A 23,199-nucleotide genomic window follows, 5' to 3' on the forward strand; every position below is an offset into this window, starting at 1 on the left:
ACACTCACTGAGGGAGACTAGCAGAGAGGGAACAGATGAACATGAGTGGCTAAGACACAAAGGACAAGCTGAGAGAGAGATTTTATTTGATATAATGAAGAAAAAATTAATTGAGACATCTGGTGTCTGAGGAGACTGATGATGCTCCTCCATTCTGCCATTCAGATGAGAGATTTAAAAAAGGAAAGAGAGAGGAGACAGAGACGTTAGCTTTCTTAAATAGTGTTATTCTTTATTGCATGTGTCTATAAAGAATCAATACAGTCTAAAGCCATGGGAACTACACTAGGTTTAAATTATCATCTCTTAGTAGCATCACAATAAGCAAAAGATATTAAGTATTTACAATGGAAGACACAGCAAGTTAAGCTAGGTCGTCATATTATCATAACCTTTAGATGCTCAATAAAACCCCAACAGGAACGTTACCCAAATGCAAAAAACACTGCTCAAATCACCAATAGGCTCCAATAGCAAAAACAAACAAAAAACTTGCCATTAGAAATTGGCAGAAAAGATTTACAAAGAGCAAAAAAAGAATATGTTTTGAGGTTTAACAAAGATTATTAACATAGTATTTATAAATGTGGTACCTCTCTGTAAAGAAATTTAAATATTGCATATGCCATTCGTGAAGTAGCAAGAATGAACTCTTAATTAATTATTTTTTCTCTTAAAATCTTTCTCGGCATTACAGCATTAAAAAATGTCCTTGTAGTGGCATTCATTTCACAAGACCATCCTGTAATAATAGTTTAAAAAATCAAGTCCAAACATTGTTGCTTGGTGTATATAACAATAATTAGTGCTTTCATTTCCGGGAATTCACTCCAAAACACATATAAACAGTACAAACAACATAAGTTATCATCTTTAACTTAAAATCTCTCTAAAGCAAAAGGTTCAGCTTGCACTCACTTGTAATTCTCTGTATTTGTACATTATTTACAATATATAGGCAAACGTTGAGTATCAATGAACTCAGACAAAGTAAGTGACACTGCTTTTCATTCATTACATTTTTGTCTGTTTCTTTTGTCTCATTCTGCATGTAGTTGTTGTAATAGTTGTTTTTATTAGTATTAGTGTGGTATTTCTCCTTGTTGTCATGGTTGTTACATTCCCCAAGAGAACATGGAATAGACTACATTCAAAAGTGTCTTGTGTTTACAATCTAGGGAGTTTGTAAGTGCAAGACCGTGCAGCGTTAGCTCTGGTGTGTCTCCTCACTCACTCAATGTCACATCCCAAAGCAGCTGCGATGGCTTCAAGCATGTCAAAACCTCCCTGAACAACCAGTCAAGGGTGTGTGTATGTGTCTGCCCACCAGCCCAATCACAGCTCACTTATGTGCCAAATAGCTTATCACAGCTTACCAGAGGCTCAGTGCTGAGGAATCAGGTGAGAAAAACATGTCACAGGTGGGTTGTTGTGAGTGAACTAGGTAATAGGTTAAAGTATATAAAGGTGCCTTATGCTTTGTCTCTATTATTGTGTTTTAGTCACTAAAAACAGACCACAAGCCCAGGTCAAACTGGGACATGCGGATGTGTGAGTGATGATGATGTATGTTTGTCCTACTCCAGAAAAATCCTCCTAGGTCCCGTTCTCCTTCACTTCTCTGTATTTGCGTCGTGTGTGTGGAATAATGCCTAAGAGCTTCTTCTCCTAACCTTTGTATGCAATGATAAATATATTACTATGACATATTAATATATAGTACCTATATGTGAACAAACTGTAATAATCTCAGGAATCTAGGAAGCAGAGGGAAAGAGGAAAGATTTCTTCCTCTCCGGCTGCTCAGACAAAAATTCAATTTCCATGGCGATCGGTTTAAGTCTTAGATTTTCTGCGTGTTTATAGGTCCAAACTAAATGTCCGTCAGAAACAGCGGACAGTAGATAAGTAAGGCTTTGGATTGGTGTTCATAAAAACATTCACCTCTGAAAGTAAATAAATATATCTCTGTATTAACTGAGTGTACAAAACATTAGGAACACCTTCCTAATATTGAGTTGTACCCCCTTTTGCCCTCAGAACAGCCTCAATTCGTCGGGGAATGGACTCTCAAGGTGTCGAAAGCATTGAACAGGGATGCTGGCCCATGTTGACTCCAATGCATCCCACATTTGTGTCAAGTTGGCTGGATGTCCTTTGGGTGGTGGACCATTCTTGATACACACGGAATACTGTTGAGCGTGAAAAACCCAGCAGCGTTGCAGTTCTTGACACACTCAAACCGGTGCGCCTGGCACCTACTACCATACCCCGTTCAAAGGCACTTAAATCTTTTGTCTTGCCCATTCACCCTCTGAATGGCACACATACACAATCCATGTCTCAGTCTCAAGGCTTAAAAATCCTTCTTTACCTTGTCTCCTCCCCTTCATCTACACTGATTGAAGTGGATTTAACAAGTGACATCAATAAGGGATCATAGCTTTCACCTGGATTCAACTGGTCAGTCTATGTCATGGAAAGAGCACTGTTCCTAATGTTTTGTATATATTTCTGGTGTGTAAATAAGTACTAACCTGGTTTGCTCTGAGGTAGGGGTTTTAACAACTGCTAACTCAGTACATTGTTATATACTGAATATGTTCGTAAAATGCCACCTGTCTTCAGTACAAATTTAGTGTACACATCCACAACAAAGTGCACACATATAAATAAATAAATATGTGATGTGTACGTATGTATAACGTGTGTGTGAGTGGGAGTGTGTGGAATATCTCTAGGTTTGGTTCACAGGTTTTTAAAGTCAGCCAAAGCCAAACGAAAACCAGTGGAATAATAATAACAATAATAATTTTGCAGGAGTAACTTTGTATCTACATAGATAATCATCGATGAGACAGTCCTTTAAGTGTTTGTAGTTGTTCAAAGAGCAGCAACGACGGACCCTTAATGTTTGGGTGCCGAGAGTGGGAAGGAAAGGAGGCATGGGGGAGGGGGGAGGGGGGGGAGTGTCCACATTGCCGTGACGATGGTGGTCCCGTTGACCCCTGGGGAGGGGATGGTGGAGGTTAAAGGTTGTCTACCGCAGCACACGGTCCAGCTGTCTGCGTGGCGACCTCGTCACTAGGCTGCAGCTTGATCCCTCATTCACAGCCAGGAGAGCGAGAGAGAGGGAGCGAGGAACATGGGGTGTAGGAGGGGGGGCGGTCCCATCAGTGTTCAGTCTGAATGGAGAGAAAGAGAAACAGAGAGGGGAGGGGTTTGGTTAATTAGGTTGCCATATGTATCTACAAGTAAATTACACATACAAGCATAGAAATGCATTCCTTTTTCTGTCCCTCTATGCTCTCGCTATCTCTTCCATTGAAAAATATGTGTGTGTGCGTGACTGTGTTGTTGGTGTGTCAGTTAGCGCTGGTATAGGTCTGTGTTTGTTGTCATTGGAGACTGTACTCCGTCAGCTGCATAGTGCTAAATGCCACTATTTTCCCCCTGCCACAAAAGCACCTGCTCCCAGCTGACAAACACACACACACACACACACACATTACACACCATTCCCCCTTGATGAAGAGCACTTATTCCATACTTGGTAAAAGAGTGGGGATACACCGTTTGACCTTTCCCTCCTGTGGCTCCCATTCCAACCTCATAAATCACACACACATACACACACACACACACACACATTATGTTCTTCTATCTACGTTGGAACCTACAATTAATTTCCATTCAAAATACTATTTTCCCTAACACCTAACCCTAAACCTAACTTCTAACCCTAACCCCTGACCCTAACCCTAATTCTAACCCCAACCCTAAGTGTAACCCTAAACCTAACCCCTAAGCTTAAAATAGCCTTTGTCCTCATGGGACGTGGGAAATGTCCCCACGAGGGTGAATTTTCCTTGTTTTACTATCCTTGTGGGGACTTATTTTTTTTTTTTAGGTCCCCACAAGGATGTAAGAACCAACCCACAAAACCCACACCTAAGAAAACAGCACTCACAGATGTAGGATCTTAATTTGAGCCAGTTTACTACAGTAGGAAAATAATCCTGCAGCAACAGGAAATGTGAATTATTATGTGGATTATAATTAATGGACATTCTTTATAGGGTTGATACATTTTTTGTTAGGGAAAATGAAGTCTGACATTTTATAGTGGAAAGCCTTTTGAAACCTTGAATACACTACAAGTTTACATTTCCTGCCGTGCAGGAAAATCCTGAGCAAAAAAAAGAGTGATCAAATTAAGATTCTACATCTGTAAAACAAACATAAAACCCATAGAAAGACTCAGAGGCACATAAAATGTACAGACACAGGCAAAAGTGCAAACAAACAGAAGTGAACACACACTGACAAACAAACACAAACATGTAGGTATAAGCGCTGTGAGTAGTCTCTCTCTCTCTCTCTCTCTCTCTCTCTCTCTCTCTCTCTCTCTCTCTCTCTGAGGAACAGTGCTGTGACCCTTGCTCCTGTGTACTTGTTTGTGCGGTGTGATTTGCATGCAGTGCTCACATGGCAGCGGAAGTCTCAGCTAACAGCACATTGCAATGCCCTTCCATGCCTCCCTTTCTTCCTCTCTCCCCCTCACTCACTCCCTCCCTCCCTCCCTTTTATTCCAGCGGAGAACAAGAGGTGTTTTCACAGAGCTGGACGTGATCGTCACTCTCTTTAACAAACCCCCAATTCAGAACCCCCAGTGTTACAACACACACACACACAAACTGCATAACACCAGAACTTGAAACCAAAAGGTCAGCCCAAAACACTAAAATACTGGTACTTTCCCAGACTACTGATCCCCTATACCCACCTACCATACACAAAAATGTATGCACGCACGACTGTAAGTCGCTTTGGATAAAAGCGTCTGCTAAATGGCATATTATATTTTATTATTATTATTATTATACTAGGAGAAAGAGAGAGGAATTGGGTAAATACAAGTGCACTGTTTATACCCAAAACTGCTAAATGCCTCTGTCACTCCACAGTCACAGAGGAGAAGCAGTACATAGCATACTATAGTAAATAGAGGAGTGATTTACACACACACACACACACACACACACACACACACACACACACACAGGAGGCTGATTAGCATCTCCATTATCCTGCTAATCACATTAGAGGGTCTGACCCACTTCCACAGACACCCTGTGTCACCATGTGCTGTGCTATGTCTAAGACAGAAAAGCAGGAACCAGGAACTAGCCTGGTATTGGGAACCACACCTCATGGCTGTCCAACCTCACCATAACCCCATGCCTGATAGGTACAGTGTTTCCCCTACATTAAACAAAAATATGTATGTTTTATTATTATTATTATTTCCGGTAAAACGTTTTCAGTGTAAACTTAAACGACTAAAACCAGATATAGAGTATGTAGAAAAGATAATGGAGCTATATCTTTTTAATAACATTTTGTTTTTGTTTTTTTGTTTTTTGTCATTTAGCAGACGCTCTTATCCAGAGCGACTTACAGTTAGTGCATACATTATTATTATTTATTTATTTATTTTTTCATACCCCCTGTGGGAATCGAACCCACAACCCTGGCGTTGCAAACGCCATGCTCTATCAACTGAGCTACATCCCTGCCGGCCATTCCCTCCCCTACCCTGGACGACGCTGGGCCAATTGCACGCCGCCCCATGGGTCTCCCGGTCGCGGCCGGCTACGACAGAGCCTGGATTCAAACCAGGATCTCTAGTGGCACAGCTAGCACTGCGATGCAGTGCCTTAGACCACTGCGCCACTCGGGAGATCATCTTTGAGAACTAACAATTATCAAAATAAAAAATAGACAGTCAGGGAGAATCTAAAATTCAAAAAATTTTGTGATAATCTTTGAGTCACTCAGATAGCATAAAAATATGGCATAAGCCATGGCAAAATGTGTAGAATTGCAGGAAATTTGCTGAAAAACTGCAATTTTTCTCTCAGCCACATTGCAAAATGTGTAGAATTCCTAGGGGAAACACTGAGGTAGGTTACAAAACCTAGTCATAACACTACACCTAATAACGCACACTACCCACATGAAAAAATTATATAGTATACTATGGTATAAATACTATAGTATTCACTGTAGTGTTTTGGGGACTTTACTGTATTCACTGTAGTATACTGTACAGTTAACTATAGTATAAATACTGTAGTAAAAGAAAACTGTAGTATACTGTATACTATAGTTATGAATGTAGTGTTTTTGCGGACTGTACTATACTGTAGAATTTACTGTAGTGTTTTTGCGGACTGTAGTAGTTACTGTAGTGTTTTTGACATAGAAGTGGAGGTTTTCTCATTCAGAAAGCTAATTTTCCATAACCTGTAGGTAGGTAGGACCGGGGTCTGAACGGATAGTTCAGAACTGCTGTTTTCTATAACCTGTAGGGAACACAATATATGGTCTATACTTGGCATGTAGGTTTCTCACTTATTGGTGGCACAAATTGCGATATGGGGGAGGGGAATGGGCAGGGTACATGCAAATTAAATACTCTATTTACTATAGTTAAAAAAGTGTAATGTTTTTGCAGACTGTAGTGTTTTTGCGGATATTACTGTAATATTTACTACAGTGTTTTTTTTCTCTGGTTAATACACTAGAATTTACTATAGTTTTCGTCAGTATACTACAACATTCTATAGTAAGCACTACACATGATCGAGGGATACTGCAGTGTGTAGTATAGTATTCTACAATATACTACAGTTTACTATATAATTCTACAATAAGTATTGTAGATTTCTACAGTAAACTGTAGTCATTTTTTATGTTGGTAACCATAACAACACAGCTGATAAAATGCCTTCTCACTTCTGTGTTCAATCTACAAATTCAAACTACTGCTGTGAACTTTGCCCTCACTCTCCCCGTCCCACGCACATCACTCTGAGTGGTCAATTGCGTGTGTATGTGTGGGATGGGAAGAGTGAGGGCAAAATTCAAAGCAGTAGTTTGAATTTCACTTGGCCAATTACACCAAGGCCCAGTTACTCCATCCCTGGGGGGTCAGGGAGAGGAGGAAAGGGTCGGAACACCAGAGTAACACAGTCAACCCGACACACAGACACAGGAATGTGGTGAGGCCATGGGACGGTCCTGTCTGTGTGTGTGTGTGTGTCCTAGCAGGGCCAGTTCAGACCTGTTGGTTGCAGACACAGGGGTATGTTTCTAAACTAAGGCATCGCAGTGCTAGCTGTGCCACTAGAGATCCTGGTTCGAATCCAGGCTCTGTCGTAGCCGGCCGTGACCGGGAGACCCATGGGGCGGCGCACAATTGGCCCAGCGTCGTCTAGGGTAGGGGAGGGAATGGCCGGCAGGGATGTAGCTCAGTTGGTAGAGCATGGCGTTTGCAACGCCAGGGTTGTGGGTTCGATTCCCACGCGGGTATGAAACATTTAAAAAAATAATGTATGCACTCACTAACTGTAAGTCGCTCTGGATAAGAGCGTCTGCTAAATGACGTAAATGTAAATGTAAATGTAAACACACACCCCTGGTTATTTACATTTTACATTTTAGTCATTTAGCAGACGCTCTTATCCAGAGCGACTTACAGTTAGTGAGTGCATACATTTTTTTTTTTCATACTGGCCCCCCGTGGGAATCTAACCCACAACCCTGGCGTTGCAAGCGCCATGCTCTACCAACTGAGCTACACGGGGCCGTTATCAATCACACACTCCTGCCCAGCCATCATAATCCCCTTTTATCAGTGGAGACTCAGCAAGCCCTGCTCAGTGTGTCAGCTGAGAGAGACTACCTCCCCTAACACAGCTGATCTTACACACACTGATCACAGAGGGAGAGAGAGAGAGAGAGAGAGAGAGAGAGAGAGTGAGCGAGGGGGTAGAGGGAGGGGTAAATGAACCCATTACTCTGTACCCCTCCTCCTTGCAGCCACGCCACACACACTCCTCTACCCGTCCCTGGAAGGTGCCCCGTCCCACACGTACACTCTGCTCTCTACATGAGTTATGTATTTCTCACTAGCTATATTTAAACCTGCTGCTCTCAGGCCAGGAACACTCTACCACACACACACACACACACACACACACACACACACACACACACACACACACACACACACACACACACACACACACACACACACACACACACACACACACACACACACACACACACACACACACACACACACACACACACACACACACACACACATAGAAGAGAGACCTGCTAGTACAGTAGTTTAAAGTACAGTAAACATGTGCTTACGTAACTAGTTGATTTACATGGTTCTCCTAGCAGTAGTTGATTTATATGGTTCTCCTAGCAGTACTTGATTTATATAGTTCTCCTAGCAGTAGTTGATTTATATGGTTCTCCTAGCAGTAGTTGATTTATATGGTTCTCCTAGCAGTAGTTGATTTATATGGTTCTCCTAGCAGTAGTTGATTTATATGGTTCTCCTAGCAGTAGTTGATTTATATGGTTCTCCTAGCAGTACTTGATTTATATAGTTCTCCTAGCAGTAGTTGATTTATATGGTTCTCCTAGCAGTAGTTGATTTATATGGTTCTCCTAGCAGTAGTTGATTTATATGGTTCTCCTAGCAGTAGTTGATTTACATGGTTCTCCTAGCAGTAGTTGATTTATATGGTTCTCCTAGCAGTAGTTGATTTATATGGTTCTCCTAGCAGTACTTGATTTATATAGTTCTCCTAGCAGTAGTTGATTTATATGGTTCTCCTAGCAGTAGTTGATTTATATGGTTCTCCTAGCAGTAGTTGATTTATATGGTTCTCCTAGCAGTAGTTGATTTACATGGTTCTCCTAGCAGTAGTTGATTTATATGGTTCTCCTAGCAGTAGTTGATTTATATGGTTCTCCTAGCAGTACTTGATTTACATGGTTCTCCTAGCAGTAGTTGATTGATATGGTTCTCCTAGCAGTAGTTGATTTATATGGTTCTCCTAGAAGTAGTTGATTTATATGGCCCTATTCTTCACCCGGTTTGATTTTACACTGTCATACATTCCAGGTACGAAGAACGTGAAGGCAGACGCACTGTCCCGGCTGTATGACACAGAGGAGAGGCCCAGAGACAACACCTCCATACTCCCGGACTCCTGCATTGTGGCGCTGGTAGTATGGGCGATGGACGCGGATATAGAGTGGGCATTACGCACAGATCCATCTCCACCGCAGTGTCCAGCTGGGCTGCAGTACGTGCCTGCTCTTATCCGTGATCGTCTGATCTTCTGGGCACACATGTCACCCTCCTCTGGTCACCCAGGTATCGGTCGTACAGTGCGCTGCCTGAGCAGAAAGTACTGGTGGCCTACCTTGGCTAAGGACGTGAGGGTGTATGTCTCCTCCTGCTCGGTGTGCGCCCAGAGTAGGGCACCTAGGCACCTCCCAGCGGGTAAGCTACAACCGTTACCAGTTCCACAACGACCATGGTCTCACCTTAGCATTGATTTTCAGACTGATCTTCCCCTCTCCCAAGGTAACACCACCATCCTGGTCATTGTGGACCACTTCTCAAAGTCCTGCCGCTTCCTTCCTCTGCCCGGTCTCCCCACGGCCCTGCAGACTGCGGAGGCCCTGTTTACTCACATCTTCTAGCACTACGGGGTACCAGAAGATATAGTGTCTGACCGAGGTCCCGAGTTCACGTCCAAGGTCTGGGAGCTTTCATGGAACGTCTGGGGGTCTCGGTCAGCCTGACCTCTGGGTTCCACCCCGAGAGTAATGGGCAGGTGGAACGGGTAAATCAGGACGTGGGTAGGTTCCTGCGGTCCTACTGCCAGGACCGGCTGGGGGAGTAGTCGGTGTTCTTGCCATGGGCAGAATATACCCAGAACTCTCTCCGCCACTCCTCCACTAACCTAACGCCTTTCTAGTGTGTTCTAGGTGACCAACCAGTTCTGGCACCGTGGCACCAGAGCCAGACCGAGGCTCCTGCGGTGGATGACTGGTTTCGGCGCGCGGAGGAGATGTGGGATGCTGCCCACGTTCACCTCCAACGCGCCGTGCGTCATCAGAAGGCCAACGCTGACCGCCACCGCAGTGAGACCCCCGTCTTTGTACCGGGGTATCGGGTCTGGCTCTCGACCCGGAATCTGCCCCTCCGCCTGCCCTACCGGAAGCTGAGCCCGCGGTTTGTGGGGCCGTTCAAAGTCCTGAGGAGAGTCAACGAGGTCACATATAGGTTATTACTTCCCCTTGATTACCGTATTAACTCCTTCTATCACATGCATCACAAAGGAATATCAAAAACTAAAAGCTATTAACAGATTTTTTGTTTGGGCACAGGGTTGTGTTAAAAAATCATGTGAATGTGAAATGTGAACATTTCAATTTGAATTTGAGAGAGGAAGAGGGAGGGAAAGAGAGTGAACCAAAGAAAGAATGAGAGAGATAAGAAGGAATGGGTGAGGAGACCTCATATCAACCGCTTGGCATCGGCCAAATAGGCCTAAATGACTAAACGAGGTCGGACAATAACCATCACTACTATTATAGCCATTACAATTCCTTTGATTGTATAAAGTCATTATCACAATTGCATATTACATTAGTCACACACATGCACACACACACGCGCACACACACACACACACACACATCTGTCCAACTGCCAAGTGCTTCTCTGTGCACGGGGAGAAATGCGTTCATTTAAAATCATGTCACATGCTGGGCAATTATATTCAGTCGCGCCACAAGCCCTTAAAGAGAGCCCAGCACCCATTCATATGGTTCTCCTAGCAGTAGTTGATTTATATGGTGCTCCTAGCAGTAGCATAGCTCAGACATAACAGGCCTGTAGCTCTCCTAACAGGACTAACTCCAACGTAGACGTTCTGCGAAGCCTGAAGAGGGAGGGGGAGACATGGGGAGATGTAATATCATCAGCCATCGCTCTCCCTTCTCCTTCTCTCTTTTCTCAGGAAGTCAAGAGCCCAGAGGAGTGTATGTAAACAACAAACAAACACCAAACAAACAACAACAACATCCACGTTGTTTACATTCCTAACACAGCCAGCTCCTCCTCCTATCTAGGCCCCACACACACAGACACACTTCAGCCTGAACCATAGGGTGACACCCACAAGCTTCCAGGAAGGACACACACACACACACACACATGTATAACACTATCATAACAAACACATTATACATTCATAACACACATACAAACACAGCTAATCACACAACAGAACATTTTGTCTTTTAAAAAGCAAGAGGCAGGGACACTCATCAAGGTGGTCGGGGTGGGGGGGTAGTTTAGTGTGTATTTAGGGAGGGGAGGGGGTAGTGGTGTATGTGGGGGGGGTAGTGGTGTATGTAGGGAGGGGAGGGGGGGTAGTGGTGTATATGGGGGAATAGTGATGTATATAGGTAGGGGAGGGGGGTAGTGGTGTATGTAGGGAGGGGAGGGGGGGTAGTGGTGTATGTAGGGAGGGGGGGGGGGGGGGGGTAGTGGTGTATGTAGGGAGGGGAGGGGGGTAGTGGTGTATATAGGGAGGGGAGGGGGTAGTGGTGTATATAGGGAGGGGGGGGTAGTTGTGTATGTTGGGAGGGAAGTGGGGGATAGTGATGTATATAGGTAGGGGAGGGTGGTAGTGGTGTATGTAGGGCGGGGAGGGGAGTGTTGAGGATAACAATGAGAGTGTGGGGCCATAGTTATTTAGTTAATTTGATATGGTGGCTTAAGGAACTATCAAAAACGAAAAGCTATTAACATATTTTTTGTTTGAGCACAGGGTTGTGTTAAAAAATCATGTGAATGTGAAATGTGAACATTTCAATTTGAGAGAGGAAGAGGGAGGGAAAGAGAGTGAACCAAAGAAAGAATGAGAGAGATAAGAAGGAATGGGTGAGGAGACCTCATATCAACCGCTTGGCATCGGCCAAATAGGCCTAAATGACTAAACGAGGTCGGACAATAACCATCACTACTATTATAGCCATTACAATTCCTTTGATTGTATAAAGTCATTATCACAATTGCATATTACATTAGTCACACACATGCACACACATGCGCGCACACACACACACACACACACATCTGTCCGACTGCCAAGTGCTTCTCTGTGCACGGGGAGAAATGCGTTCATTTAAAATCATGTCACATGCTGGGCAATTATATTCAGTCGCGCCACAAGCCCATAAAGAGAGCCCAGCACCGATTTCTATTATGTTATTACAAAACGCACATGGTTATATTGCTTTTTCAATTGAAATTTTACCTTGTGCCATGGAGAAGGCCCCCCCACCCATTCACACGTGTTCTGGGACACAGATTAAACCTCATCACAAATGGCCAAGGTAGTGCAACAACACACTAATCTAGCCATTTGTACGAGCAATGTCTCAGAGCACTACTCGCACCCACACACATGCAGTTGACATCTGACTGACTGGCAAACATAAACATACACATTGTTCTGCGGAGAGGAGAGGTTATGAGAGCTGTGTTATGATGTAACTGTAGTATTTGGCTGAGGGACTGAAGCCTGTTTCTGAGAAGTCAGTAGAACATGAGCTCAATGAGGCTTAAGTGATCATAACTCCAACTCACCTCAGTGTTTGGGAAAAACACCTCCGTGTGTGTGCGTGTGCTCTCCGTTCCCCTAACTCTAAACAAAACAAGCTGCTCAACAATGTCTAATCCTGAACAGAATGTAATCCTCCTTAACTCCCAGCTAAATGGAGGGAACATTGACAGAGTTTTTATCTACCCATGGAACATCCCGCCCTAGTTTACTCAAAGGTACTGTTTCGGACATGGAGGGAGGGTGAGGTGAAAGAGGGGTGAAAGAGAGAGACAGGGGAGGGAGTGAGGACAAACGTTTTTTGAAATACGCCACTATGTCTAGGTTTATTATAGGACTGCTCTATAATTAACCACACACAGCAGCTGACAATTCAATCAGCCTTTTTTCAGCACTGCTATGCTATCCTCTAAAATCACACCACCTCAGTAAAGTTCATTTAGTTAACTAATTTAGTTCAAATTCATAAAAGCCATTATTCTATTCAAAGAAGTCCATAAAACAGGAGACAATTCAAGGAATTATTGTAATGGGGCTAATTAGCTATCTGATTAGCTAATTGTTTAATTAGTCATTAAACAAACCTCCATGGTCTGTTCTTAAAGCCAATCAGTGGCACTCAGCTGGAGCTAGGCACTATAGACAGAGGGCTCTCTGGGAGGAGAGAGAGAGGAGGGCAGAGACCAACTGACTGGGAGGCTAGATCACATGATTTACCAAAAAGAGAAACTAATGCTAGAAAAAAAAAGTGAGTGAGAAAGAAAGAGAGGAGAGAGAGAGGGGGAGAGAGAGGGGGGAGAGAGAGAGGGGAGAGAGAGAGGGGGAGAGAGAGAAGGGGAGAGAGAGAGAGGGGGGAAAGAGGGAGTGAGTAAAATAAAAGAGAGAGAGAAAGAGAGAAAGAGAGAGAGAGAAAGAGAGAAAGAGAGAGAGAGAGAGAGAGAAAGAGGGGGAGAGAGAGACAGAGAGAGAGGGGGGAAAGAGGGAGTGAGTAAAAGAGAGAGAGAGAGAGAGAGAGAGAGAGAGAGAGAGAGAGAGAGAGAGAGAGAGAGAGTAGGGGTAGGGGGTTAGAGTGATATTTGGCTTTTTGCACCGCCCCCCCGCCCCAACCCCAACCCCAACCCCAACCCCCTCTCTCTCCACCATCTCTCTCTCTGTCTTTCTCTCCTCCTTTCTCTCTGTCCATCTCTCCTCTCTCTCTCTCTGTTGTTGTGGCAGATGGTGCTAGTCATTAGCGTATTGCCACTCCCTTTGAAGGGCCAGATAACCAGTGCTTGGAGGCGCAGGTGCAAGACCCCGGCCCCCACCATCTGCTAACACACACGGGCATACACACACACACACACACACACACACACACACACACACACACACACACACACACACACACACACACTGAGGTAGAGAGGGAAGGAAAGGGGCGAGAGGGTTTGGTCAGAGCTCCTAAATAAAAACATGAAGAAAGTGAGTCAGTCTCCCACTGTCTGTACCAAACACCTGACAGCCCCAGCCATAGGAGAGAGCGAGAGAGAGCTCTGATAAACAAGGGGAAGACATGAGGAATGGAGAGAGGCAGGCGAGAGGGATGATAACAAAGAGCTTCAGAGAAAAACAGAAAGTCAGGTGACAAAAGAGAGGTAGAATAGAAGATAGAGAGAGAGATAAAGATGAGAGAGAGAAAGTCAGACACAGAGATAGAGATCGTAGGAGAGATAAATAGCTAAATACTAAATAGTGTGCATGTTTCTTCTGTTTGCTGATATCTGGTGTTTCTCAGGCAAACTGCTAATCCCAACAGCCCTCACACACCCAGGGCCAGTTCAAAGGTCACACTTCTGATGGGGGCATAGTGAGGGGCGGGGGTGGGCCGTACGGGGGCGCGCGTTTGAATTTAAACAGCCCCCAACCCACTCAGTGATCCCCCACCCCTTTCCCTCTGAGTGAGTGTATGCATTTTCCCAAACAAAAACAACAACACCGGCAAAAGCGTTATCGACCGACCATCAGCTCAATGAGCCAATGAACCAGTAAATCAATAAACTAATGAAAACCCTGATCCCTCATTCACAAAAACACAAGGCCAGAGTCATCTACAAACAGATACGCACAGCAGCTGTCACACACACACGCGCACTCACACACATGTTTAGAACAGAATGTCACGCCCATATCCTTGGCGTGTAGGTAAAGAGATTTGAAGGTTTTATCTCTAATAGAATGTGTTTGTCAAAAGAGCAGCAGACTCACACACACACACAATAAAAAGGTCAATTCAGCCTCAGATGATTTGCATTCCAAATCCAGCCACTCGCGAATTAATGTGAGCATGTGGAATGCAGACTATGTCTCGCCTTGTGATGGTGAGGGGAGAATGTGGAAAAGCCGGTCATTTCTTAGTAAACACACACATTCACACACAGTGAGGCCCTGTGGCTGCAGTCTAAGCCCTCTCTGTGGGGTGGGTGTTTATGATTAGAGTGTTAGTGAGTGGCTGGCTGTGCTGGCAGCATTCCTGATCGGGGCAGAGTATTCGGCCGTTCCGGAAACACAGCTAACTGTTCTTTCTCTCCGGCTGATCTTTTGTTTTCAGGAATGCCGTAAATAACCAGGCAAGCCAGCCACTGCCAACTTTTACCGGATCAACACTGCTCCCTTTCTCTCTTTCTCCCCCTCCTCTTCCATTCTTCACCCTCTCCCTCTCTCTACCTACTGGCTCTCTGTGGTCTGTTTTGTCATGATTTAGAAAAACAAACTAACGTCACTCCATTCCGCCTCCTCCCATCTCCTCTCCTTCCCTAGCCTAGGGCCATGTCTTTCTTCCTGCTCAACTTATTTAGTAGAAAAAAATATATTAGTGCAGAAATGCCTGCTATACCTAGAAAACAACTCAGCAGACATACTCATGCTCAAACGCTCATTCAGACACAACCCAACAGAAATACCTTATTGCACAAATATACAAAAAATACACTAGCATAATACATACTACAACTACACACACACCCTTAATTGAATATGATTGACCAATAAGTGTGAAGGCTTTTTAGTCCAGGTGCAGTGTGTGTGTGTGTGTGTGTGTGTGTGTGTGTACTATGGTCTGTTTTGTAAAGTTCCTCACAGTAAAAAACAACAAAGACATCTCCAGTAGGTTAGAAAAACAAGTGAGCATTCACCTCTCCCAGCAACCTTTGCACAATGCCTGCATTCCTGCCCTGAAGCCCAGTACCTGACAACTGATAAACAACTGACTCACTTGTTTTTCTGGGGGACCCAGTGCACTGACTGCACCCAGCCCTACGGTATACAGCCAGAGAGGGAGACAGAGGAGAGAGAAAAGGAGGGAGTGAAAGAGGAGGAGAGAGAGAGCTCCCTTCAACAGTGCATAGCAGATCACTACGTCAGTGGGCAGCTTCAACAACAACATTGTGTAACCACTGCCTATAGGCCTACAAGTCATTCATACTTCACCATCAATGTGCAAACCTATTATACAATGGGTACAGATCTATAGTAAAGTATGACATAGCTCTTAAAACATATATAAATAGTTATTTAATGTTGTATAACAAGCTACTGATGCTGCAGTAGACGTAAGCACACGTAAATCTGCCAGAACGAGGTGAAAGGTAATGTTTTGGTGTTCCCAACCCTCCATCTCATAGGGGACGCATCAATATATACGCATTACGCACGGGGTTGTAGTGTGATTTGTTAGGTGAACAAACTGTCCCCAAAATAGATTTCTTTCTCATGATCATTTTGAACAGAAATTAGTTTACTTCCCACTATATTTGCTGTCTCGTATCCTAAGGTAACCTCTCAGAGCACATATAACCTAACTGTGTCATAGAAATAAGAAAAACCCTGGTCCATACTCACTGGGCACAGATGACAATTCAGCATCTATTCCACGTTGGTTCAATGTCATTTCATGACGTGGAACAACGTTGATTCAACCAGTGTGTTACCAGTGGGTAGGCTATTCCTTATGGATTGTTCTAGCATGTGGAGGAAAAAATATTCTGCATCATTGAACCCCTTGGGATGTTTTCTTGTACATTTGTACTAGCGTAGTCTGGTACAAAGATAATAACTACGTCACAGGGAACGCTGCTGGCTGGGACTCGAGTGCACACATTGATCCAGAATACAAACGACTTCAATAACTTACTTCACAACACCATGCATATTTCCCACAGTCTTGGGCTTATTGATGTACTGTATGGGTGTGACGGGCTACTCCTAATCCAATCCAAATACCACAGTTTACAAGCGCTTATTACACTGCTTGCCAGGGCCAGAACATTTACTGTCCATTTATCATGGTGCTTCAACTTGCCCTGTCATGCATCATCCCATCCCCCTATGTTTGACAAATCACATTTAGAGAAGGAAATAATATCTGAAGTCTATGGTCTAGTTCAGAGGTGTCAAACATATGGCCGGATCCGGCCCCCGAGGGGGTACAATCTGGCCCGCGGGTGGTTTGAGTAAAAATCTAAATAGAAAAAAAATAATAATAATGAAAACAACATTTGGGGGGGAAACTAACTCAATATACTTTAAGTTGACTAAAACTAAATCGAAACTGTCTAGAAATTATACAGTTTCTTGACTGTCCAGCTCACTAATAATCACTGTGCACAGTCAGGGAGCATCGAAAATTCCAAAAACGATGGATAGAGGACAATTATTTCTATTTTTGAGGGCACAGAAATATTTTTCATAATCAGTGTGGCCCTCCACACTCGTTGAAGACCGAATGCGGCCACCGGGGCAAAATTAGTTTGACACCCCTGGTCTAGTTAGTAGTCACACTATAAGCACCAATGCATTTGTTTAAACTAACTTACAATAACAAACAGATCAACACTAAACAGCTTGAAAAACATGGTTCATTTTTACATATTTTCCTTGAATATACAGCACATAAAACGGTCACATAAAAAGTAGGCTAATATGGGCGCGCTTCATTTTTTTTTTTACAGTTTTAGTCATTTAGCAGACGCTCTTATCCAGAGCGACTTACAGTTAGTGAGTGCATACATCTTCATACTTCATCATTATAAGACTGTGTTGCTTCCACAAACATATATATTTTTATATCTCTCTCATGAGTAGGTTGCTCAAAACCATCATGCTATCTCTTCACCTAATTAAAAAGGCATGTAAAAAACAAACTGACATTAAATATTGGATGCGTCAACAGTATATCAAATACCAAGTCCACAGGCTAGATAAACAGCGCCTTTGTAACCATTGCGCAGCTCCTTTAGTTTTTTCCACTTGGGTAAAGTGACAGGGAGCTGCTATCCCTAGAGCCGGGAAGCAGAGTTCAATTTCACTGCCAGTCGATCCAGTAGTGTGTACAGTAAGCCACAGTGTATTGTGTTGGCTGGCTACAGTGGGTTGGCTGGCTACAGTGGGTTGGCTGGCTACAGTGTGTTGGATGGCTACAGTGTGTTGGCTGGCTACAGTGGGTTGGCTGGCTACAGTGTGTTGGCTGGCTACAGTGGGTTGGCTGGGTTCAGACTATGAGGGATAGAAACCTGTGGTCTGCGTGCCACGCTGCCGCATCATGACAATCACGCACGCACGCAGGCAGCTGCTGTCCGTGCCACAGAGGCAGTCTAAATTCTCTGGCATTATTAGAATGTTGGCTTCAGTAGGACACAGTGAACACACAACGTCTCCATAGGACACAACAAACTTGGAGTGCACTGCTGCTTAGCAAAGGGTAAATATGCCAAATAAATGGGTTGCTATCACTACAGCCATATCTTTACTCAAGCCCTGACACACACTGACTGTTTGAATGAAGTCTGGATGAATGAATGAATGGGCTCATGATAAGCATGCAAACACACACACACACACACAGAGTCAGCGGTGTCTCACCTTTCACTGCTGTTGCAGTTTCCTTGAAGCCCATGGTGGCATAAGGGCTGGTGTTAAAACCGTTCATGCCCCCCTTGCATCCGCACGCTGCCTTGAACCTCAGCAGTCCCTCACTGCCCCCCAGACTGCTGCAGCCCCCAAGGCTCCCTTCCATCAGGTTTAAGGCAATGTAGTTGAGTCCGTTCTGGTAGCCCGCCGACGTCTCCCGGCACATGGGGCTGTTGCTGTTCCCATACTCTTCATCTGAACCCTCCGAGCTCCGGACTGGCCGCGACACGTTCTCCACCGACGCCGAGCTGTGACGCTTGTTGGCATCGGGGGCGAACGATGGGCACACTGGCGTTACCATGGTGGTGGAGGAGAAGGTCTCGGAGCTGTGGCGCCTGCGCCCCTGGGGGTCGGCCCGGATCACCTTTGCCCCCCTGTCTGGGTCGACGATGGGGATGGAGAGGGACGGACACCCCAGGAAGAAGGTCTCGACAGGAACCGGGGGGACCCCCACTGCACACTCTCCCATCAGGGTGAGTCTCTGGACACAGGCAGAGGGGCTGGTGGGCAGGGGGGTGGTGGTGGTGGTATCAGAGGGGCACAGGGTGGCAGGGAGAGAGGCAGAGGGAGAGGGGTTGGTAGGACTGAAGGTCATCTCAGTGTAGTCGTCTTTTACAGCGCCAACCGGGTATACAGGGCTCGCATGCTTTTGGAGAGGATATTCCACTATGATGATCTTCTCCTGTTCCTCTCGCTCCCTCTTCTCTTCTCTGTGAGGCTGGCTGGGACACACAGGGAGCGCAGGACTCGGCTCCAGGTGCCCTATTGAAGAAGGGGAATCCCTGTGTTTGGGAGAGTGCGAGCTGACGTCAATGTTGACGTAATCGGAGAGTGGCGGGGAACTCCTCATCGGCCCGTCCACCGAGCCCAGTGATGAACCAGAGCTCTCGGGCGGGTAGCGTGTAGTGTTGCCAAAGTCGATGTTGATGTACTCCCCGGGACTCCTGGGCTCAGAGGGCAGGGGGTGTTCGCTCATACAGGGCAGCGTCCTCAGAGAGTCCAGGGCCAGCCGGGTAGGCCGACTCACCCTCCCCCTGTGGACCAGACCCCCCTCCTGAGTGACCCTGCCAGCTCTGAGGGTGGAGGTGGGGGGCGTTCCGGTGCAGACAGGTGAGATGGGGCAGTAGTTGGACTCCTCCTCTATCCTCTGCTTCTGTAGACTCATCACCACGTATTGGTCTGTGTCTGTAACCCCGTTCCTCTGGGGCTGGGCTTTGAGAGAGCGGGGCAGGGAACTGTTGGAGTAAGGCTGTCTGTGGTGAGGGTGAAGCTGGGGGGTAGTGTCTGTGAGGATGTAGTCTGGTGGGGTGAAGGAGACCAGGGGGTCCACAGGGGACATGGTGAGTTTCCCGTCTGAGCTGTCCACAGACATCTTGGCCCCGCAGAACATCCTCATGTAGCCACTGTCCTCCAGAGACATGCTTCCAGGGGAGTCGGTATGGGAGCCCAGCCCAGCTGGAGAGGGGTGAGAGCGGGGGTTGATGATCTGCTTGGGGGCCGACACACACATGGGGCTCATGGGCATGTAAGCATCACCTTTGACCCACCCTGTCTGAGGGGCAACGCCCGGAGTCATGGGCATGTAGCCACAGTCACCTAGGTGACCGTTGGAGCCTATCTGGACATCGCCATAGTCCTTGGGATAGGTAACCTTCGGGGAGGCGGTGTGAGAGCTGCGACCCGATTGGCCGCCACTGGTATAGGTGGCCCTCATAAGCGTGTATTCGTCCAATGAGGTGGAGGAGACCTGGGGCGGCGCCCTGTGCTGGGGCGGGGTGTTAAGGGAGTATGTGCGTTTCCGGTATGCCTTGTCCAGCTCTGGTAACCGGCAGAAACCATTCTGGTTCTGCCTCTCCATCACCATGTAGCCATGCAGGTTGCTGCCATCCCGGGAGGGGGGTGTGTCTGCCCTTAGAGACTCTGGGGTGTTGCTGCGGCGAGTGAGGTACAGGGCTGCAGGACTAGAGCCATACTCATCACAGGAGATGAAGCCGCCATCACTGGGGGAGCCAGAGACAGAGGCATTGCAGCTGGAGGGGCGAGGAGCACTGCTTTCAGAGCAAGAGGACAGACTGACAGGGCTGGGGGTGGCTGTGGGTGGGGAGTGGGACAGAGGCATGGACATGGACTTACTGTGCTGGAGGGAGGAGGATTCAAATGTCTGGCAGGGCTGGGCTGTGATGGTGTTTGATCTCCCTAATAGGGTCCGGTGAATACTGGGGCTGAGGGGACTCCCGTTCACAGGCAAGGGGCGCGCCATGGTGCCGTCTCCCTCGCTGGCAGTGCGTATCCGACAGGAGGTGAATTTACTCATGGGGGACGTCTTGGCCATGCTGTCAGTGCGCGACCGTCGCTGGAGCCCGGTCTGGCTTGGGGGGAGGTTGTTGTGGTGCCGCCGGGTGGGCACGGAGATGGGGTTAGTGCCCGATGACTGGCTCTTGCTGCGCGGCCGGAACTCTGACAGCTCCTTCATGGCTTTCATCGCCTCCAGGATAGTCTCATGGATGTTTTGCGCCACAACAGAGTCGTCAGCCTGCATCCACAGCTCGCCGGGTCCCGTGGCTGCTGACCGGCCGAGCTCGATGAAGAAAAAGCTCTCTGAGTGCCCGCATCTCCGAATGTTCATCAGCTGTAAACTGACGGACGCCACATCCGAGTTGAGCTTTACAAAGCTGATAGTCCGACTAGATAAGCACAGCCTGTACACCCCGGTAAGATTCCGGCTCTGTCCCAGCCCTTTGGATTTTAGGTTCACTTGCCATACCTCCTTATACACAGCCGTTACCGGCGTAATCATCCCGTAGTTCGCCTCATCAAACCCCACCAGCGAGGACGCGGAATTGGATGCGGAGCCGTCTGAGTACACTTTCCCCTCGCTCATTAAATCAGTTAAGACTCCATACCAATTCTCCTGCTCCTGTTCATTCTCTGCCGCCACAGCAAAATACTCGTCCTTGGTATAGAGGGCAATAAGGTGTTTGTGTTTGGAGTCCGCTCTCTTGTTGATATTGAGGCAGCAGTCCAGAGGAATAACCCTCTTTGCCGCCGACTTGTTTTTCCATTTCTTCTCGCTCTCGTAGTACTCCAGCCGGGCAGGGAAGCCCTCGCTCGGCTCCTTCAGAACGAAAAAGCGCTTGTGTCCGTGCTTCTGCTTCTTGAGGTATCCACATTTCTTAATCTTGTTGTTGTTAATATTCGCGTTGGATAACAAGTGTCCTCCTCCAGTATTTGGGGGATTTGCCATTCTATCGTCCTTTATAAAACAACTCTCACTTTCCTTAACCTGTTGTTATATTCTCACTTATCGAAGGCTGGAGAGATAAACTCTGTAGCCTATAGGCCGTATCTCTCGAAGGCTCTGTTTCACTCCAGGCGCCGGTTGTGCGTCCGGCGTATGTAGCGGTTTAACAGTAAATAACCCATATCGCTAAGTTACCGAAGTGAAGAGAGAAACAACATGTGACGTTCTACACATCCAGCTTTGGTTACATAAAAAAGAGTAGGGCAGGGAAAAAATACACACACTGACACTGGGGCGGTGCAAGCCGACGGGGCGTATCTGCAAATCCGCCTATTTGATGAGCTCATGGGCTCATTGGTGGAGAGGGCTGAATGATAGTGAAAGACTCAGTCAGATGGGAGAGAAAGCCCTCCCACATACTCACACACACACACACTCCTGCCCTCTTCCGACTCACCCTGGGTACGGTTGGTACTGTCAACCCGCTCATCTGTCTATGATGCATTTATGCATAACTGCCTACGTGTATACTCTTCTCCCAGGGCAACTTATCAATTTATGCATTAAGAGGCCTATCACAGATCTTGTTGGCTATTTGGGTTAAGTATTGATGTAATAGTTTATAATAATAATAGTAATAATAATACGTTTCAGAGTGTATAAACTGATTGAAGTTTGTGGGAATGTAGGCATGTAAGCACAATCATTTAGCTACACCACAAACATTTCGCTACACCCGCAATAAAATCTGCTAAATATGTGTATGTGACCAATACAATTTGATAAATGTTAATTTATGCCTTTTTTTCTGAAAAGTTGGATATGTGATGTCAAGAAAAAATAATGCCTATATTAGCCTACATATCCTAATACAAGGCTTGTGCAACAGTTTCACCCTTGGCACTTAAAGAACAATCAAATTATGATATAAAGCATTAGGTCTATTCGTATTTGATTACACATAAATTATTACACAATTCTAAAAACACTATGTATGATCTAGTAGATTCTACAATATATTATTCAACTGCGACTACAACGTCACTGGGGCGCACATAGGGAGGGGAGGGTGAGTGCCTGTTCCCAGCGGCTGCCCTCCAACTTCAGAAGAAAATAAGCATAATCTAGATTAGACTGCGGCTCTTGTCACACAGCTAGGCTCGGAGGGAAAGCCGGAGAGATCGAGGGAGCGCCTCTGACGCAGGGGAACACTCGATAATTCCCTTGCGTCCCCGATCATCATACCCTACATACATGTCTGCGCCATGATGGCAAGGGAGTTATGCAGTTCTTCTCCCTCTTTCCTCTCTTACAACATTAGGCAAGAAGAGAATCATTAAACGGTGAAATTGTAAACAAATGTGTCTGTGAGAAGGAGCGACAGAGCTCACTGCGCGCAGCGTAGTTTGTTACGTAACGCGCGCGCCCACTGATCTATTTTAAATGCGCACAGGCTCCCAACCGTTCAGCACGAGTGGCTCTAGCGTTTCCGACTAC

General features: G+C 46.0%; 1 protein-coding gene across 1 annotated transcript; it reads right to left on the reverse strand.

Moving 5' to 3' along the window:
- Positions 1 to 211: 211 nt before the first annotated feature.
- Positions 212 to 21,944, reverse strand: LOC311129831 (insulin receptor substrate 2-like). Its single transcript, XM_084162297.1, has 2 exons — positions 18,414 to 21,944; positions 212 to 3,185 (listed from the first exon to the last, which is right to left on the reverse strand). The coding sequence occupies exons 1-2, from the start codon at positions 21,703 to 21,705 to the stop codon at positions 3,181 to 3,183; spliced, it is 3,297 nt and encodes a 1,098-aa protein (XP_084018423.1). The 5' UTR covers positions 21,706 to 21,944; the 3' UTR covers positions 212 to 3,180.
- Between the last annotated feature and the right edge of the window lie 1,255 nt (positions 21,945 to 23,199).

Source organism: Coregonus lavaretus (genome assembly GCF_964263955.1).
Source record: "Coregonus lavaretus genome assembly, chromosome: 5".
Lineage (NCBI taxonomy): Eukaryota > Metazoa > Chordata > Actinopteri > Salmoniformes > Salmonidae > Coregonus > Coregonus lavaretus.

What these genes read in the sequence shown, in the direction of transcription:
- LOC311129831 (XM_084162297.1), bottom strand. Translation starts at nt 21,705, where the DNA reads ATGGCAAATCCCCCAAATACTGGAGGAGGACACTTGTTATCCAACGCG.